The sequence below is a fragment of the Cannabis sativa genome, chromosome 7, assembly GCF_029168945.1.
Source record: "Cannabis sativa cultivar Pink pepper isolate KNU-18-1 chromosome 7, ASM2916894v1, whole genome shotgun sequence".
Lineage (NCBI taxonomy): Eukaryota > Viridiplantae > Streptophyta > Magnoliopsida > Rosales > Cannabaceae > Cannabis > Cannabis sativa.
Genome location: NC_083607.1, coordinates 46,168,524 through 46,185,478, shown reverse-complemented (window position 1 = coordinate 46,185,478; position 16,955 = coordinate 46,168,524). Strand labels below are relative to the sequence as shown.

The window sequence follows — 16,955 nt, the reverse complement described above, 5'->3', positions numbered from 1 at the left end:
TTTTGTAGTAAAGACCTTTAAATGTGTCTAAATCAAGTTTCAAAAGAATCTTGGAACATAAAGGTCTTTGTCAATTTTAAAACAAAGTCACTACTATATTGCTTGTTCCTTAAACTTCTAAATGTGAGAACTTATCTTGTCTGTGGATAAGATTTGCTCACAGTTACTGACTTTCTCAGGTTTATTTGTAAACCTTGCAAGAAATTATGAATGTGGAATAACAATCTAAAATAATCCACTGTGTGTTAATAATCACATTAACTATATTAGAATGTATTCATACACAATAAATTAAAATTTATTGGTGATAATAAAGTGTGATTTATTTTTCTTAATTATACAGTAAAAACTGTACATTTTGGATGAAGTTATCAGAATAAATCTTGGAAATTTCTACTGGTATAGAAGAAATTTATGAATAGTGATGTAATAAAATTACATATATAGTTTTGAGGTTTAAATGAATCATGTTTTTACCAATGAATAAACATGCTTAAATATGAAATCTTATTAAACAAAAAATGCCTGTGGGCTAAATTTTTAATTTAATAAGATTAGATTTAGATGTAGATTATGATAGATTTACACAATTTATGAAAAACTTAAAGTTTAATATTTCTATCTCAATGAAAGGTATGAAACACTTAATTATTTATAAATGTTTCAAAATTTTATACTTTATGATAAAATTATTAAATTAAATCTACATAATTTCCTGTGGGATAAATTAAGAGAATTTAATTTAACATATTAATTATGTAAAAATAATAAAATCCCTGTAGGGTAAGATTATTATGTTCACATAATTCATGTCCATTATGTGATCTTAATCCACTTAATATATATAATTTTATATAATTAAGGATGCTGTGGCTACTCCCTAATTATTTAAAATTATGTGGTTCACTAGACACCAAAGTATAAACTGAAGATTAAAATTTTACTAAATCTAAAATTGCATGTGGGCTAAATTTTAAATTTAATAAAATTAGATAAACTTTATGATAGATTTAATTAAACAATTAGTTTTGAAAAATGAAGGTTTATTATCTATCTTTAATTAAATTTGTGATAACACTATTAAATTAAATCCCCATAACTCCCTGTGGGGTAAATTAAGAGAATTTAATTTAACATATTATCCTAATTAATTATACAAATATAATAAAATCCCTGTGGGGTAAAATTATTATACTTATATAATAAATTACAAGTTATGTCCATTAAGGTGAATTTTAATTAATATATAATTTTATACAAATAAGGATGCTGTGGCTACTCCCTAATTATATAAAATTATATTTTCACTTTGACATTAGGTATTGGGCTCTACCTAAAAGTAATTTCGTTATTAACATAGTAGACAATCACTGAGATTAGTGCTCCTAGTGTGGTCGTCCGAAGATCATTAAAAAACGTTCTAGATATGAGCATTTGTCCCAAGTTCATGTTTTCTTATGTCAAACCATAAAATTACTTACATTTTATTCATCTTTTATCCATTTTAGGAAGTTTTATGAATATTTTATGAATTTTTATGAAACTTAATGTGCTATATAAAATATTCAACCTATCTTAATGTTTGAATATTTCTAAATATATCTAGCACTATAAAAGGAATTTATGTATAACATTTAAATCATACAAATCTAAATTAATTGCATTAAACATAAATTTGCCAAATAAATACAAATTAGTACAATTATTGTATGATAAGAAATTAAATGCTTAATTCCATAATATATAATTAATTATGCATTTATGACCATATAATATCTTAAATATTTATACTAATAATTAATTTGTATAAATAAGGTAAATATACAAATTAGTACAATTAATTATATGAAATGAATTAAATGCAAAATTAAAGAATGTACTTAATGGCAGATTATCAATTAATTCAATCAGTAAATTACATAATTGGTAAATAAATATAATAATTGCGCACTTAATTGTAGAATAATCAAATATTGACATTCTTAAAATATCACAATTATTGTAATTACATGTAAAAATAAAGCATGTAATTAATTTACCAAGTTAAAAACTCTCCATAATAACTTATTACTAAATAACATATAATATATGAAGATATATGTTAAATAAGAATGAAAAGTTTAAACAAATGTAATTTAATTGATTAAATCAATAAAAATAAGGAAATAAAATAAAATTCCAAAAATAAATTAAAATAATAAAATTTCGGAATTTTCTTAAATTTTCTTAATTTTCCTTTTTTTTTTTTTTTTTTTTTTTTTGAAAAATGCGCACGAAAAACGACACGTCGTTTTTAGCTATATGAAAAACGACACGTCGTTTTTACTAAAATGAAGGCTGGCTGCTCACACGAAAAAACGACACGTCGTTTTCCACAAGAAGGAAAACGACACGTCGTTTTATGAATCTGAAGACTGCTTCAGAAGACGAAAAACGACATGTCGTTTTCCACAGGGGGAAAACGACATGTCGTTTAAACAAACGACAGCAGCAACAATACTTGAAAAAACGACACGTCATTTTCCACAAGGGAAAAACGACATGTCGTTTAAGTAAACGACAGCAGCCAAAAAAACTTAAAAACGACATGTCGTTTTCGAGAAACGACACGTCGTTTGGGTCGTCTTCTTCAGCCAACCCGGGTCATTTTGACCCGTTTTTCTGCACGTGGGTCCGACGGACCCGACCCAAACCCGATCGGTGAAGAGAATTTTGACAACCAAATTACGTGTTTTTAATCCCGAAATGATCCAAATGAAAAAATAAAGAGATCTATGTGGATTTTATGCATCTAAAACACGTAAAAGCCGATTTTAATTCCAATGAAGATGAGTTGGGTCCAAAGGTGTTCTTCAAAAAAAAATTTCCAGATTTTGATGTTTATTCAAATCTTTTTCATGCACGAAATCACTCTATAATTTTATATGAATGTGATATTGCAATAAAGATTTAAAATATACACCCAAAAAAGATATATATAAATATATATTTTTTTTTTTTAACGAAGAACGAAACTTAAAACTTTATGTATATATACATATATACGTATACAATACATATCACATAAAATTATCAATCTAATATGAAATATATATAATGAAAATATATATAATTATACATAAATATATAAATATATATATATGAAAAATGTATATATATATATGAATAACTTTTATGCATATGGATATATATGTATGTATATGAAAATATATATATATGAACTGAATATGAATATATATATATATTAAAACTGAATGTATATATAAACTGAATGTATATGAATATATATATAAACTGAATGTATATAAGTATATACGTATGAAAATATATATACAATATGAATATATATATATATATATGAATGTATATACGAAGAACAAATATATAATATATATATGAATATCGAGTGTATATACGTGTGTATATATATATATGAAACTCAAATACAATCAAGACAGAGATAAAACCGCTCTGATACCAACTGTTAGACATTTAAATGTATAATATAAAATATATGTATGTGTATATAACATGCGGAATAAATAAACATATACACTATATGAATATAAGGATCGAAATACCTCCAGCCATTGATTCTTTGAGTATTAATCCCACATAAGCTTGATCTGCAAAAGAAACCGATTGATGTGGGTAATCGGGCTTCCTCGCTCTCTCAACTCTCTTTAGATGGAATTTTGCTGTTATGAACAGAATGAGTGAGGAGCTCGGGGACCGAGACCCTATATTTATAGGTGAGATACTCCATCAGTATCTGCACCACATTAATTGTCAGAATATTTTGATAATTAATTCAGGAAATCAAATCAGGTAATGAATATAGAAATCTGACCATATATAGAATATTACATAATTGATTTTGTCCAGATTTAATAAATATAAAATATTCATTTAACAGAAAATCAACTATTTATTTATTTCCTTAAATAGAAAATCATTTCCTTAATTAGAAAATAATTTCTATAAATAAAATATTCTAATACACTATCATCATAAATAATAAATTAGATTCTATATCCAATACCAATTTAACAAACATTTGGTATACAAAAAATATCATTCAAATATTAAAGGAACGTACCTGGTGTCAAATCGAAACTTTCCAAAAAAAAAAAAAAATAGGCTATAAATATATAGATTTAGATTTACATGTATTTAAAGAATTAAAGAAAGTTTATCCGTTAGATATTTAAGTTTTTTAAAAATACTAGTGGAGTCCCGCGTGGCTCTGAAAAATATCTAAGCACAATTATTTTAAAAAAATAATTAATATTTTATTTACGAAATTTATAATATTATTAAATTGTATCCTCTAAAATATACATCATGGTGACAAAATTTTGTAAACTCTAGAAATATAGTACTTTTGTTAACTTTTGTTCTTTTTTGTCGTTTCACAGTTTATGTATCGTTGTAAATTAATTATTTTTCTCATAAACATTGACCACTACTAAATTATGTCTCTTCTTAAAAAATTAATTAATTTTTTTCTAATAATTAAAAAAAGCGAACCTAAAATATATTATTGTTGATTTAGATAAGAAATTTGCACATTCATTTCTTATGTTTTGAGAATAGCAATTTAGTACTATGTAAAGAATATGAATATGATTGGTAATATGAAGAAACTTAAATCTGATTTGTTTAAGTGAACTTAATTTTTTAAAGAAAGAATTTTAAATAAAAGATTACAAAATAATTTTTTATTTTTTATAAAAATATATTAATTCTTAAAATAATAGTTATTAGTTATTGATATCAAAAAATTATTTTTAGTCTTACATTTTAATTAATGATATAATAGTATTATTTTTAAAATTTAATATTATTTCTAATACTAAAAGGGAATATATGGTTTTTTTAAAAAAAAAAGAATAATCCTAAATCACAAAATATATATATGTTATCTCAATTTAATTATATATACACATAATTCTCTTTTATTATATTGTATGCTTATTAATATATATATAGGCATGGTTATATTAATAATAATTATTAGTAAAATTAGCTTAAAAAAATAAAGAAGCATTATTTATTTTAAAATATACTTATTGATAGCAATCCAAAAAAAATATAAGACAAAATGATCATTTTTACAAATATTCACAAAAGATAAAATGTTAATTAGAGGGGAAGCTTAGTTTAGAAGAAAAAGAAATAAGTAGTGTACATGTTTCAATTGCTTAGTTTAAATTTTTTATAATTGAATATACAGTGAGGGCTAATTGTGTAATTCAATTAGTGAAAGCCCAAAAAGCTATTCTCACTTTTATATAGGTTATAGATATATAGAGAGAAAATAAAAAATTTATTATTGATATTTATAAATCTAATAAAAAAATAAAAAAGTGAAAAAATTAAAAAGAGAATAGATAGAATTATTTAAAACAATTTTAAAGTGTCATGTCCCTTATGATATTTTTAAATATCACTTAAAAAAAGAATATATATATATATATATATATAAATATGGGTGACTATTCAATGGTTACATTTTTATTGTAACCATATGGTTACATTTTTCTTTAACCTGTAATAGCAGGTTACTAATAGGTAGACTTTCCTTTTTTAGATTTAATGAATTATAATTAACTATATTCTTAAAATAATTAATTAAATAGACATTCCTTTTTTAGAATTATTTAATTATAATTAACTATTTTCTTAAAATAATTAATTAAATATTTAACAAGACCTCTTTTAGTAATTAATATTTATATTTAAATCCTTACTAGAATTATTTTAATAATTAAGCCATTTAATTATAATATTTACAAAAAAAATTATTTTTTTTTACAAAAATTAAACTTCTTTTGACACAAATTAAAATTCTCTTCTTATAATAAATTTTTAAATAATTAATTATTTTTAAATGATATTTAATTATTTTGCTACAATTATATGAACTAAGTATGATGCCTCAAGCTAATCAATCGATAACAAGTGTAGCCATTTTTTTTCTAAAAAAATCCTTCAACTCATTTCATTTTTTACTTTTTAAATATTTAAATAAAAAAATTAAATAATTATGTGTAATAATTTAAAATTAAGATTACAAGTATAATAAAATTTAAATTATGAAATTATATGTATATAATTTTAAATTATAAAAAACTTTGCTATAAAATTTTAAATAATTTAAGTATACAAAATAAATTGCTAAAAGATCCTTATATAGTAATAAATTGCAAAAAATTAATTAATAATTATAATTAATTTAATTTTAAAATATAATTAATCTTAATTAAAGTTTTATAAGGAAATAAATGATTAGGTTACTTTCAGGTTACAAGTTATTTTTTATTTATTTTTATTTAATTTCCAAATCAATCACAACCATTGAATAGTAATCCAATGACTTAAAAAAAATGTAACCATCATGGTTACAATAAAAATGTAACCATTAAAACCTCTTCCATATAAATATATAGATATTATTCATGCTCTAAATTTATTTTAATGATTGTTTTTTTAATTTTTTTTATGGGAATATATAGAAATATTAACATTATATATTTAGAATAAATAAAATATATTAAATTTAAAAAAAAAATTACTGATATATCTTAAAAAAAATTAATACATAGTGTAATATAAAAATATAATACAAAATACAAAAAAAGTAAAAGTAAAATTTTAGTGATTTATTTTAAAATATGGAGTAGAGAAGATAGTACTCTTATTTATTTATTTTCAATGCACCCGATTAAACTACCCTTATTTTAACTGCTTAGCTACTTTAACCAAAATGTAACTAAAAGATAGTCCTAGGAGATACTCTTTAAGTGATTAATGCTTCTTGTATCATGTAGCGAATCTCCACTAATAAAATGGTACAATCAGAGAAGACAAGTAAATTATAAAATCTCAAGTGCTAATAATATTAGTATAGATAAAATTGTACACCTGATGAGTGAAGAGACATCCTGTAAAATGCACACTTGTGCCTCTAACATTTATTCTAGTTCCGAAACAAAGAAAGAAACTAAAAAAAAAAGCCTGAGAATGTTCATATAAAATAAACTAAGAATCTGTGGATGTTGTCGCATCATCTTTGTGCTTAATCATACCAGAATCCACAAGAATGGGAATCTCAGCTGCCAGCCATGGGGCAAGTCCCAAGCAGAGTGCATGTGCTATACCAAATCTGGGACTGCATGGCAAAAGGAACAATTTATTAGCCAACAAAGCACTAACTCCATATTCCAAAGGGAACAAAAGAAAAACAGAGATAAAGAAGTTGAGAAAACAACTCTCAGCTCAAGTTAGTATAGTCAAGACAAGGTACTCAACTCGCAACTACCATTTTTCATTTTTATTTAGTAGTGAAATCACAGCATTGTTTCAATGCACAACATCGATGAACCCAACCCGGTAAAAGCATTAATGGCTAAACCGTTTATGATTTTATAATAGGCTCATGAAGTAAATGACACCAATGCATTTCAAAGTTCTTCCAAGAGGCAAATGAAAGCCAATACAACCGAAGTAAAAATAAGTGTGATAACCAATCCATGCAAAACATCAACAAGTAGGTGTGGTAACTAATCCTATTCCTACTACAACATGTGACCACTGCATATCAAGTTCGGAAATCACTACTTGTGTCTAGTTCAAGTGTGTTGCTGTGAGGGGTCTGGACTCTGGTGCGTAAACAAACAACAGTAAGCAAATTTCAGTATTATAAGTAACAACTTTTTTTAACAAATACAAAAGGTTTCACAGATCAAAATGTAATCCCCAGACTCTAATTTCCATCGTTTTCTCTGTCAATCCATGATTCCAAGGAGAAAAACTCTGAATACCACAGAATACATACTTAAACTTTAAATGTAAACAGAAAAAGATAATTACCAATTCTTTGCCCAAAGAGGTTTGAAATGTACGGTCAAACAGATCTTACCCCCTCTATACATCTGATCAACCAAAGCCAACAAAAAAAAAAAACATTAGCAATCAAATTAATAAAACAAAATTATCATTATGAGATAGAATATTATGAACCTTTTGGGTTTTGCCGTCGATTTGAGGGAGCTCGAGCTCAGGTGCAGTGGTTGGGTAGGTAACAGGAATATCGAACTGAAGATCGAACTCATACTTGAGAAGATTGTGGACATACCAGCACTTGCCGGTCCAACGTGTCCCCTCGGGATTGGCTGCGGAGATGCGGAACCAATCATTGTCGTTGGACTTGTTCATCTGGGTGTAGGCAATCAATGCCTTATACTCCTCCTTCAGCCTCTGCGTCCAGGCAGCCCCATCCCTCGGCCCGGCCTTTATCGTCAGCAAAGGGATTTGGGTCAGTGTTGATTTCGTATTGGGATCCCAACCCTCCATTCTTCAACCACTTCCTCGTCTTCTTCAACCTCTCCTTTGCTGAGCCCTAACCCTGGACTATAATTGCATGAACCCAAAATTTAATTGAGGAATTAGAATAAAAAATAATTGCAATAACGAAAAAAAAATAAAAGAAACTGTGTCAAACTTTTTTAAAGAAATTTTCTTATTTCAGATCAGTTCATGCAAATTCCAAGTTTAAATAATTAATTTAGTGAAATTCTGGGCTTTTTTTAACATTAAATGGGAAAAAAAGTATAGTTATTTGGGACTTACAGGTTGAGGAATAGGGGAAAGATTGAGAGAAGGTATGTATCTTGTGTCGTGAGTCTGACTTCGACTCGGAGAGAACTAAAGAGAGATGCGATGCGTTCATGCGAAGCAGATGCGTTGTTTGTCTCTCCCCTAAGGAAATTTGATTTTCTATACTTAGAAAATCAAAAAACATTTTCCCTAAACCAAAAATTTAAAACCTAAAAAAACTATTACTTTTTTTTCAAAACCCCAAAAATACCCCCCTCACAATATTCTCTCTCTCTGCATCATCTCTCTCTCCCTCTATCTCACCCCAACCGCCCACCCTCACCCGAACCACCCTCACCCACCCACGTCAACCCCAACGCCGATCACCACCCTCACCCCCGTCGACCACGACCCCAACCCCTCCGACCCCAACCCCAACCCGAAAGAGCAACCCCAGTCTCTGAAACTTTTTTTTTTTTCCTGCGATTTGAGAGAGGGAAGAAGACAGAGGTCCGATGGTCGGACCTTGGGGGTCCGATGGGTCCGACCATCGGACCCCCAAGGTCCGACCGTCTTTTTAATTTTTTTTTTTCTGCGATTTTGGAGAGAGAGGAAGAAAGAGGTCCGATGGTCGGACCTTCGGGTCCGATGGGTCCGATGGTCGGACCCATCGGACCCCAAGGTCCGACCGCTTTTATTTTTTTATTTTTTTTTTCTGCGATTTGAGAGAGAGGGGAAGAGAGAGGTCCGATGGTCGGACCTTGGGGTCCGATGGGTCCGATTGGTCGGACCCCATCGGACCCCATGGTCCGACCATCGGACCTGGGGTGTGGGATTCTTGGGACCGGCTAGATAGAGAGAGAAAGAGAGATAGTTTTAGTTTGGGGTATTTTTGGGGTTTTGAAAAAAAAGGTATAGTTTTTTTAGGGTTTAAATTATTGGTTTAGAAATCAAATTTTTTAATTTTCTAAGTATAGAAAATCAAATTTCCCTATCATTTTAGGGACAAGATTTTGTCACTCGTATACTTTTACGGAATGTATTCAGTAGTATGTTAAATGGATCTCAGAATATATTAAATGGGTGTCAGGGTACATCGCCATTTTTTAACCCTAATAACCCCTAGATCAACCTCAGCCCTCAAATCAAATAACTCCCTCATCGAACGGCTGTCGTACATCACGGGATAAAATCGTGTCCCTATCATTTTATTCATCACAATCTATTACTTAAATATCTTCTATTTTAAATATATATATATATATAAATATATATATATATATAATTGATATATCTTGCCTTGTTATGTGCCATTTTCTTTGACTATTTGTTGTGTCTAGTTACTTTGTGTTGTTCGAGGAAATTAGACAATACCAAAATATGCGAGTATTCGAACAAAGTAAGAACACTTACTTACAGTAATGCGAGTACTCACTTAGAATAGTGAGTACTCAAAGTTTACACTGCGAAAATAAACAAAATAAGAACAGAAAAATAAAGGAGACAGAGAAATATAGTGGTTCAGTCAAAACTGGATTTGCTTAGTCCACTTTTGTAATAGTTTTCAGCTTAGTTTATTTGATTTAGATCACTCTTTTATATAGAAAGCAAGTGTCCTTTGATCTTACATAACCGATCAGATAGGATCGTTTATCACATTAATTACATAATTTAATTAATACAGTCGTTTAAAGAATAAATGTAAGAACAGTTTCATCTGTTCCTGATTAATTGCCCAATTGTTTGCAACTTGCAAAGTCGCATATTGACTATTCATATTCCAAACACACGAGCTCGCATGCTCTGTGGTGTTTTAATCGCATAATGGGCCTTCGGGCCTATTCGGTTTAATTTATGAATGCATATGATCGTACTTGATTGTATATCTGGACATCCCTTATGTTATACCCAAAATTTGGCTACCATTTCAGTGGAGGACACGTGTCAAGTTAAGGAAAATATGGATCGATGCATGTAACGGTAATAACTTTTAATGGAATAACTCATTAAATGCGGAAGTAACAGAGTATACTTGCAACTCGCTGACTATAAGGTCTTATGCGAGATAAAGATATACAAACTATTGCCTCATGTATTAACGAGAAACCATGCGGCATTGGATGCATAAGGCGAGACATCAGCTTCGTTACACCTAGGAAGACGAAAGTGATGCATATTGACTGTGAAAACACTTAGCGTATAATATACAAACTAAGTATAACAGTTGGGTGGACTCAAGACCTAATAAGCGAGGCGCCTATCTCGCTATAGGAAGACGCGCTCCTGTTACTTTCACCAATCAATTTCAGACATCTTTTAGTGAGACTTATAGTCTTGACAAGTCAGAAGCTGACATTCAAATATTTGCTGAAGTACTCTTTGTTAATAAGAACTGCGATTGTCAAAATGAAGTGTTAAGCCTTCAAACAAAGAAGCAACGAGGCATACATCGTCGACCTTAGAAAGATAGGGGAAAAAGCTTCAACTCGCTATCAAGGTCATTGGTACTGAGTTCCTATCGAGACATCCTAGAACGCTATGATTTAAAACGTGTTTAAATACATGATCATTTTGACCCAGTAAAAGCGGATTAATCACAACTGTGTGATTTTCGAATATTAACCTCATTTATACTACGTGATATGTAATCAAACCCCACGATTTTAGGGGATAAATGTTGTAAAGATTACAGTCAAATCTGTAATTAACTGCCTACTATGTGATTATAAATAGAGGCAAGTTAGATTAAAAAATGGACGAAAAAATCATAAGAGAAGAGGCCCTAAAAACCATCAGAAATCTAATAAGATTGACTCGTGGACTACGCAAAATTTTAACTGTAAAACCACGTAAAAAATTCTTTGTGTTCAAACTTTTTCCTTTACTGTTTTTATTTTTCTGTGTGAGATTATCACTCTTAGGCTCATATTTAGTTAACGAAAATCTGCGTTAACAGTTTGGCGCTTTCATTGAGAGCCTTCGTGAAAAAGCTCAGGAAAAAACCCTCCTTTTGTAAAAAAGAAAAACCATATCCTTCATGGCTGAAAACCCAAAAAATGTTAATACACCACCTAAAGAAACTCATCATCGTTTTGGGAAAGAGCCCATGGGCTCCAGAAGGTCTTCCAACCCATAGTCTAAACAGACCACCCGCTCCAGGAGGACTCAACCTGAGGGTGGCCCCAGCACTCGGACCACTTGATCCCCGAGGACCCAACCTGACGTTGGTCCAAGTACACGAAGGACGCGTTCGAGGAGAACTCAGCATGGGAGTGGCCGAAATCCTGGAATGAAGGATAAAGGATCCAATCGTGAAGGCGCTCAGCCTATGGGAGAGAGCACTTACGAAACGGAAAATTGCCACCTTAGACACTACCTGGAGCAGGCACAACGGTGGAACGCTGAATTGGAGTGTGATGCAGCAGTAGGTAGGACGGTACAGGGGACTAACACTCAAAATCAACCTAAACTTGGAGTGAGAAGACCACGGGGCAAACCTCGTGGTTCACGAACTAGGAGACAGGAAAATGCCCAAGAAGAACAACCTGGGGAAAATGAGATTCCCCTTGAAAATCCAAATGATTAGCCAGAACCCTCTTATAAAAATGAGAATGGGAGGCAACCAGAAACTAATGAACAAGAAATTCCTCATGGAAATGAGGAAGACCTTGGGACTCAACCTGGGGAACGTAGGTCACTTGCAAGGAATCACCAGTATTCTTCCCAAACCCATAGAGAGAGGGCGCGTACAAACCCTAGCGTGGGAAATATGACAAACCACACTCAGGGGTGAAAAACAGAGCGTGAAGAAGCAAGTGTGACCTCAGGGCGTTAAAGGACCCACAGCCGATCAACTCGAAGAGGAGAGGGTGCACAACGAGCTAATGATAGAGAAAGCATGGGAACTAGTAAATTCGCGAGTCACTCGAGTACAAGATCCATGAGCAAGACGAGGTCCATGAGTAGGACTCAGTCTGTGAGTAAAACAAGGTCTAATAGTAATTACTCCCAGCTGGATCTGCGAGAGCACTTGAATTAGAGAAAAACCTGATCTTCGCCAACAACTCGGTCCAAAGAAAGAGGATCCAATCCAATTGCGAATAGACGAGTTGGAGGACAAGTTCAAGAGATATCAAGTGAGGGAATTAGGGAGACAATCTGGATACGACTCAGACGAGGAGCTCGAGCCGTACCATCCAGATATCATGAATACTTCTTTTCCCCTAGGATTTAAAAACCCACATGTCTCATCGTATGATGAAACCACCGATCCAGTCTCGCATTTGAACAACTTCAACACAATAATGCGAGCTAGTAATGTGACAAACAATTTACGTTGTATTTTATTTCCCACCTCGCTAGTTGGAGCAGCAAGCAAATGGTTCAACAAGATTACTCACCATTCCATAACATCCTAGGAACAGCTGTCCAGGGATTTTAAGAAACAGTTCCTGTTGGAAATTATTTTACCAGGATCTTAGATCTACTCACAAGTATGTTGATTAACAACCTAAATATGAACTTCTAAAACGATTATAAATTAAACACATATAAAGTATGAGAAACCTTACATTGGGTGCAGCGGAATAATATGTCTCCTTCCACTCAGATCTCTAACCCTTGTATCCTTTCTATCGCAGAGTATTATCAAGATCTGAGCCCGAATGTCTTTCTTGTTGAATTTCTTTCTTCACGATTTTCCTCACTATGATTGAGGTACTACTTGTTGTGTGTGGGCACTACTCTATCACTAAGAGGTTCGAAATTTACAATGAAGAAGAAGGAGGGGAAGGTGGCGGCTAGGTATAGAGAGAAACGCTCAGGTTTTTCTCTGAAGGAAATAAGATGTGAAAGTCACTTTTTCCTGAAACCATCACTATCTATTTATTGTTGGAAATTATTTTACCAGGATCTTAGATCTACTCACAAGTATGTTGATTAACACCCTAAATATGAACTTTCTAAAACGATGAAATAAACACATATAAAGTTTAGGAAACCTTACATTGGGTGCAGCGGAATATAATGACTCCTTCCGTTCAGATATCTAGCCCTTGATTCCTTTCTGTAGCAGAGCATTATCAATATCTGAACCTGGATCTCTTTCTCTAAATCTTTGATGCTGAAACTCCTTTTGCTGAAAGTCTTTCTTCACGATCTTCCTCACTATGATTGAGGTATCACTTCCTGTGTGTGGGCACTACTCTCACACTAAGAATTTTGAAATTCAAGGAAGAAGAGAGAGAGAGAGTGGGGTCGGCCAAAGATAGGGAGAGAGAAGGCTCAGGTTTTTCTCTGAAGGAAAAAATAGAAAATTTTAAGTGTAAATTTCCTGAAGCCTTCACTATCTATTTATAGCATTCCACTAGGGTTAGGTTTGAATTATTTGGCATTAAAATAATGAAAATATCAGTTTAAATTCCCTACAAAAGTGGCCGGCCCTATACATGTGGATTTGGGCCTGACTTTTTGCAATTTTGCAGTTTTATCACTTTTGCATCTGATTTTCTCAAAAACGCCAATTTTCTAATTCAACCATTTAAATGCCAATTCTAACTATTTAATAACTATAAATAATTATTAAATAATACTGTCATTTATCATATTTATTAATTGAACCATACAAAGTATCATAATTAACAAATATGCTCCTAAAACTCTTTCTTTACAATTTCGCCCTTACTTAGTGAAAAATTCACAAATAAACATAGTCTAATTTGAGAATTGTAATTGATTAATCAAAACCAATTACATGAGTCTTACAAGCAATATTATCTCAACTAGTGCGGGGACCATGGGTCTATATAACCGAGCTTCCAATAAGTAGATCAAGAATTTATTACTAAAATTCACTAACTTATTAATTCTTCGTTGAATCACGCATAGAACTTAGAATTGCACTCTCAGTATATAGAATGCTCTATATGTTCCACCATATAGACACATCATTAGTTATTCATTGTTATAATCCTAATTTGATCAATGATCCTCTATATGAATGATCTACACTGTAAAGGGATTAGATTACCGTTACACCCTACAATGTATTTAATCCTTAAAACACTTAACCCCGTATAAATGATATTTCAGCTTATGTGAAATGAGATCTCCACCATTTATTTTCATTTGGTCAAGCTCGAAGGAGATCATCCTTTACTTACTATTTGCCAGATAGAAGCTATAGATTCCATGTTTATGTTAGCGCTCCCACTCAATTGCACTACCGTGTTCCCAAAATGTACGTATCACCCTGACCTAAAAGTAGGCTTAACTAACAAATCAAAGAACAGGAATAGCCTCCTGAGATTGAGCCTAATCATAACAGGATTAAGATCATTTGATCTAGGATCAACTAGGCGATATTGACTTGAATAGATATTACGGTAAGTTTAATAAATCTAAGTCAAAGTTCAATATTAGTCCCTTCCGATGCATACTCCATGCATCCAACCTGAGCTTTACTTTAACCAATGCTCTGGAAAGAACATAGCACTTCTCCAAATGCAAGTAAACTCTATTGTAGATTATCATATCAGTAAAACCCTATGTCTGATAAATCTAGGAATCTTTATTCACATAGTCATGTTTACTTTCCAATGTGTTGACAGCACAATAAACAGGATCAAGTATGTGAAAAGGGTTTCAGATGAATTTATACATTATGTACATATAATCATGAAATAAATCATGTGAACCATGCAACATTAAATGTTATTTCTGATCTATATTAATAAGTAAATCTGATTATATTGAAATGAGTTTTATTTAGGGCATAAAACCCAACAAACTCCCACTTGCACTAATATAAAACAAAATGTGCATTTCAAATAATCTCAACACCTTGATATACAAATCAAGTGTAGTAGTAGTAAACTCCTCGTAATAGGATCTGAAAGGTTGAATTAAACACAACCTTTTCTCCACTATTACTATTCCTTAATCACAAAATCATTGATAATGTGAAATTCCTCTCTATATGTCTACTCTCTTGGGATACTGGATTCTATACTTTTGGCAACTACTTTTGGTTAATAAGGAAATAACACTAGTAGTTTAGGCAATTTGGAATGGTGCCAAAAATGTATAGAACTTTCCTTAGACTGAATAAGTACCTTTCTTGTAACTTTAACATTCAGTCCCTTCCTGGTAGACCTAGAGACTTCAGATAGGTTGTTACACTTCTCCAAAATCACTATTCCACCCCAGAGTAATCACCATCTTATTAGAAAGATTTTCTAGCACAAAGGCAAATTTCGAAATCTGATGTGGTGTAGTCTAAGAGTTTTAAAGACACCCTTATAGACTAACATATAGTTCCTCTTCTTAATCTTAAGATTTACTTGATTGTCTTCCAATGTTCTTCTCCTGGATTAATCTGATACCTACTCATTACTCCCACTCAACAGCAGGTGTCTGGTCTAAGGCATACAAAAGCATATCTAAGACCTCTCGCTGTTGATATAAGAAATTCTTTCATGGCTTTATCTTTTCTGGAATAGTTGAGACTTTTCCTTAGATAAATAAAATCTATGCCTAAGAAGTTGTGAAACTTCTATAGATTGCCATTAGAAAGAAAATACTTCAGCATCTTACTAAAGTAAGTTGCTTGCATTAGAGTAAGTAATTACCAGGTATACCACAAGCCATAGGTTTAGATAAACTCAAACCTATAATACTAGGAACAGGAAGTTTTGTTAACTCCATTGAATAGACTTATAAATGAAAATTTCCTTTTATGTCCTTGTAATAGAAAGTTTAGGTTGCTCCATGTGAATGGATTAAACCATAGTTCTATTGGCTTTTCTTCTTAGTTTCTTATCTTGACAATCCATTACTTGTTTAAACTAACAATGGATTTTAAATCACTAGTGTCTCCCAAGTCATAAGAAGGTGAGTTCCTAGAAACTCTCCCACTACGACAAGGTACCGTGAATTATGTCTAAGAAAACTAAATGGTATTAACCTCTTTGGTTGTGACAAGACAACAGAGGCAGTGGGATCATCATATGTCAAATAAGATGATAGAACACTTTTAGAATCAAGAATTAAATATCTCCTTTATTTTCAGACTTAGACATTATCTTACAAAAGTAGTATTTGTTTAAATAAACACTTTCTTATCTATTGACTATGGGATGGTCCACCCCTAATCACTTAGAATAGCTAACAAACCATGGTTAACAGTTCTAGCTTTTCTTAAGATTTTGATTAGGTCATCCATGAATCTAGTAATGATTTACTTTAAGTATACAACCATTACATCATTCTGAAATTGTATTACCATAGAAGGATTTAGGCAACGACTAGTAACTAATCATCAACATGCAACTCGAAATTTCTGGGGAGGTAAGTTT

At 31.2% G+C, this 16,955-nt stretch overlaps 1 protein-coding gene across 1 annotated transcript; it reads right to left on the bottom strand.

Annotated features, from left to right (window-relative positions):
- Positions 1-6,878: 6,878 nt before the first annotated feature.
- LOC115698058 (ubiquitin-fold modifier-conjugating enzyme 1) lies at positions 6,879-8,808 on the bottom strand. The gene is made up of 4 exons (XM_030625241.2): positions 8,635-8,808; positions 8,026-8,415; positions 7,876-7,937; positions 6,879-7,174 (listed from the first exon to the last, which is right to left on the bottom strand). Exons 2-4 carry the CDS (start codon positions 8,356-8,358, stop codon positions 7,045-7,047), a joined length of 525 nt encoding a protein of 174 aa, XP_030481101.1. The 5' UTR covers positions 8,359-8,415; positions 8,635-8,808; the 3' UTR covers positions 6,879-7,044.
- Positions 8,809-16,955: the final 8,147 nt, after the last annotated feature.

Coding starts and splice junctions, on each gene's coding strand:
- LOC115698058 (XM_030625241.2), bottom strand. CDS start 8,358: ATGGAGGGTTGGGATCCCAATACGAAATCAACACTGACCCAAATCCCT. Junction 7,938..8,025: donor TCGACGGCAAAACCCAAAAG/GTTCATAATATT, acceptor TTGGTTGATCAG/ATGTATAGAGGGGGTAAGAT. Junction 7,175..7,875: donor CCTCTTTGGGCAAAGAATTG/GTAATTATCTTT, acceptor TTTGCCATGCAG/TCCCAGATTTGGTATAGCAC.